Here is a 3933-nt window from a genome sequence, read left to right as displayed (position 1 = left end):
TGGATTTATGATGAATGATCGACTGATGATGGATGGATGGATGGATGGATGGATGGATGGATGGATGGATGGATGGATGGATGGATGGACGGATGGACAGATGATGGATGGGCTGTCAAAACATTTAAAGTAACAGTTTAAATAAGAAGCCTGCTGTTCCTATTTTCGCCGTGAGGGGGCGCGCACGCTCCTTGAGCGTTTCTTTTTCTTCATTAGCTCCTACCGCTGTGACGTCATCAGCCTGTCAGCGAACTGACTGTCGAACTAACTGAGGAACCGAGCGAGCCGCTACCGGAGCTACCGGGAGGCAGTGCAGCTGACACCGAGCGAGTCCCCGGAGGAGCCGAACTCAGGAAAGGGTCCGCCGCTTGTGAGAACCGAGCCGAACCGAGCGATGCTCGCGCTGCCCACCGCCGCCCAGCAGTAACGAGAGACGGGAGCGAGATTTACCGACAGCGAGAGAAAAAGACGGAGAGTCATCCTCATCATCCTCATCATCATCCAGCTGCGGAGGCTTCACCCGGTCCGTGTCACTGTTCCCCGCCCCGCGCCGTGGACCGAACCGGGAGGACCGGTGATCTCAACGCGCTAACGGCGCCTCCGTGCCCGGCCTGAGAGAGGGAGCTGCCCCGAGAGACGCGGAGGGATCGACGGCAGAAAACCTGGAACTACCCCCGAACCGGAGAGGATTTCCAATCCGAGCCCACCACTTGCACTCATCCTCATTAATTCGGTGCGTTTTCCAGCGTGGACCTCGGAACCGGTACCGCCAGCAAGCTGTGTTCTCTAACCATGGGATGTACCCTGAGCGCAGAGGAGAGGGCGGCTCTGGACCGGAGCAAAGCCATCGAGAAGAACCTGAAGGAGGACGGGATCACCGCGGCCAAGGACGTGAAGCTGCTGCTGCTCGGTAAGAACCGAACCACCGAACCCCCACACCGGGCCCAAAAAAAAAAAAAAAGGTGTGGCTCTGTAGGAGAACGAGCCTCTATAAGAAATTCAATAGTTAAATAAAAAAAGAGAAGCACGACCTGTGTATCTTCACATTTTAAATCACTGAAGGATTTAGATTTGGTTTATATATATATATATATAAAAAATTTAAAAAAAGGTGTGGCAGGTGGTTAAATGTTCAGATGATGGAGCTGCAGGGAAAAGATGGCGGCAGGCCCACATCTGAGACAGCACCTCAAATATGAGTCCTTATTTTTATTTTATTTTATTTAAATATCCATTAAAACAAAGTGTAAGGTGAGAGAAGATGGAGGAGGTTTAATTTTAAAAGGGATGCAGCTTTCTGCATCCTCATCTGCACCTCCTCCTCCTCCTGCTGCTGCTGCTGAGCATCATGAAGGATCTCCACCTCCTCTTCCACCTCCTCTTCCTCCGTTCTTGTCTCATCCACCCTGTTTACACTGTCTTCTCCTGTCTTTGTCCCCCCAGGGGCTGGAGAGTCAGGGAAAAGCACCATCGTCAAACAGATGAAGTAAGTCTTCCGTGATGATCACGGTCCAGTTCCTCTGAAGTGTACGTGTGTCCCACTGAAAACCTGTTCTTCTCCTGCATGAACGTCTCAAACAACGTGAAGCTGCAGATCTTTACAGATGTTCTGCCTCCAGTAGCCAGTTCTGTGGGAGGGGACGCGTGGAAACTCCTGCAGATGTTCAAGTGATCCTTGGCTTCGTTGCAGTTCTGTGTGCTCGGGTTGATTTATTAAAGCAAACTGTAAAATCAAATAAGATTACTCTGAACCATATCAGAGGGTGCAGTTTGACAGAGTCTAGTCCAGTAGTTTCCAAATGTCTTCTCAGGACATAAATACATTCACTACACATTTCAAAATGACATTTAATGAAAGTTATCTGTCTAAAGAAGGCAGAACATTAGTGACAGTGGGAAGGAATGACTCCCTATTTAACATCATTCCAGTAGTTCCAGTAACTGTGCTGCTTAGCAGTTAGCTTCCAGCTAACAGCCATGTTAAACAGTGTTCCCGTAGTTCCAGCGTCTGCGCTGCTTAGCAGTTAGCTTCCAGCTAAGAGCCATGTATAATAGCATCTCTGTAGTTCCCGTACTTGTGCTGCTTAGCAGTTAGCTTCCAGCTAACAGCCATGTTTAACTGTGTTTTTGTGGTTCCAGTAACTGTGCTGCTTAGCAGTTAGCTTCCAGCTATCAGTCTTATTTAACAGCATTCCTGTAGTTAAAGTGTCGGTGCGGTAATCCTAACAGGATATGCCAACAGGATTTACTCCTAACAAGCTGGATGAACATCAGCTGCTGCCTCCTCCCATCTTTGATCTAGTCGTGACAGATGTTTTATTTTTTTCTCTGCTGCGTCAGTTTTCAGACAGCCGAGTGGGTTTCAGCTGATAATGCGCTGTGGTTGTAGCCTTAAAATGGCTTAAAGTGCCTTACTCAGAGGGTCCAGAGGAGCTGGTTTCTCAGTCACATCTGCCCACAGACGGACCACTGCTCCCAGTGGCTCCTCACAGTAAACCTCCTGAATGTTCATACTAACTGCTCAGTGGTGTGTGTGTGTGTGTGTAACAGCGTGACACTGCGATAATGCCAGTGTGTTGGATAAGGTGGTGTCCTTCAGGTTGCCTCACAGATGGAGATGAACAGGTTTTCTTCTTAACATATTATTTTGACCTGTTTTGACACCAGGTCTCTTCTCTGTAATGTTCCACCTCCGTGTGTCTCCTTCTCTGCAGCCTACAGGATTAATTTTGCTTCACGTGTCAGACAACACGGTTCTTTTTCCATTAAATGCTCTTCAGATGATGTTTTGGCCTGAGTTGTCAACGGGAACAACCTGTCATTACCATGTCAAGTTTTACAGTACAAAAACATAACCCTGAGTTTATGGTGTCCTCATCTGGGCCTAAACTAGATGTGGTCAAATTAGGGAGATTTCTTGTCTACCTTCTTAGCATAATGAATATTTGCAGATTAATTAAACAAAAATATTGATCCATCCTTACACTGCTACACACAAACAGGAATATGACTGGAATGTGTTTTTATTTGTAATGAGGTCAATAATCAGAACATTGCTGTACTTTTTAACTACCATAGTTATTTTTTACACAAACACTTAACTGGTATAAGTACAGATGGTGAACTTTAAAACAGGTTTTATGTAAATATATGATGTAGTAATGTTGAAAGGAGAAAGCAAAAAAATCCCATTTTGTGCAGAATTTAATTTTTTCATGCCTTTTTATGTACATTAAAAACAATGAAAGAAGAGAGTTATTATTTATCCTCCTACACTTAACAATATTTCATAGGTTAACAAAAGAGGCTGCTCTGTTTTTCAGCTGTGACAGAGTATTACAACAAAATGAGTTTCCTTCCTGCTCCGAGTCCACCTGTTGTCCCTCAGCTCCTCCTTTAACAGAACTTTGAGCATGTAGTGTGAGCCTGAACTTTTCTGAGACAGCCATGAGATCTGAGGGGTTAAATCCAGAAATAATGATGTGCACCACACTGAGCTGCAGTGCTTTATTGGTGTGTTACACTCAGTTGCAGTGATTTATTGGTGTGTGTGTGTGTGTGTGTATATGTTACACTGAGCTTTAGGGGTTTACTGGTGTGCGTGTTACACTCAATTGCAGTGGTTTATTGGTGTGTTATGTTAAGTTGCAGTGGTTTGTTGGTGTGTTATGTTAAGTTGCAGTGGTTTGTTGGTGTGTAATGTTAAGTTGCAGTGGTTTATTGGTGTGTTATGCTAAGTTGCAGTGGTTTATTGGTGTGTGTTATGCTAAGTTGCAGTGGTTTATTTGTGTGTGTTATGTTAAGTTGCAGTGGTTTATTGGTGTGTTATGTTAAGTGTCAGTGATTTATTGGTGTGTGTGTGTTGCTAAGTTGCAGTGGTTTATTGGTGTGTGTTGATAAGTTGCAGTGGTTTATTGGTGTGTGTTATGCTAA

General features: G+C 45.1%; 1 protein-coding gene across 1 annotated transcript in view; it reads left to right on the top strand.

The window, feature by feature from the left end:
• Positions 1-249: 249 nt before the first annotated feature.
• The window catches only part of LOC119416132 (guanine nucleotide-binding protein G(o) subunit alpha), a 105792-nt gene continuing 102108 nt past the window's right edge, over positions 250-3933 (top strand). The window contains exons 1-2 of the mRNA XM_037683322.1: positions 250-910; positions 1444-1486. Coding sequence (XP_037539250.1) covers positions 793-910; positions 1444-1486 — 161 coding nt within the window. The 5' untranslated portion in view covers positions 250-792. The remainder of the gene's footprint in view (positions 911-1443; positions 1487-3933) is intronic.

Source organism: Nematolebias whitei, chromosome 10 (assembly GCF_014905685.2).
Source record: "Nematolebias whitei isolate Nwh7 chromosome 10, NemWhi1, whole genome shotgun sequence".
NCBI classification, from domain to species: domain Eukaryota; kingdom Metazoa; phylum Chordata; class Actinopteri; order Cyprinodontiformes; family Rivulidae; genus Nematolebias; species Nematolebias whitei.
This window is presented reverse-complemented; position numbering and strand designations above follow the sequence as displayed.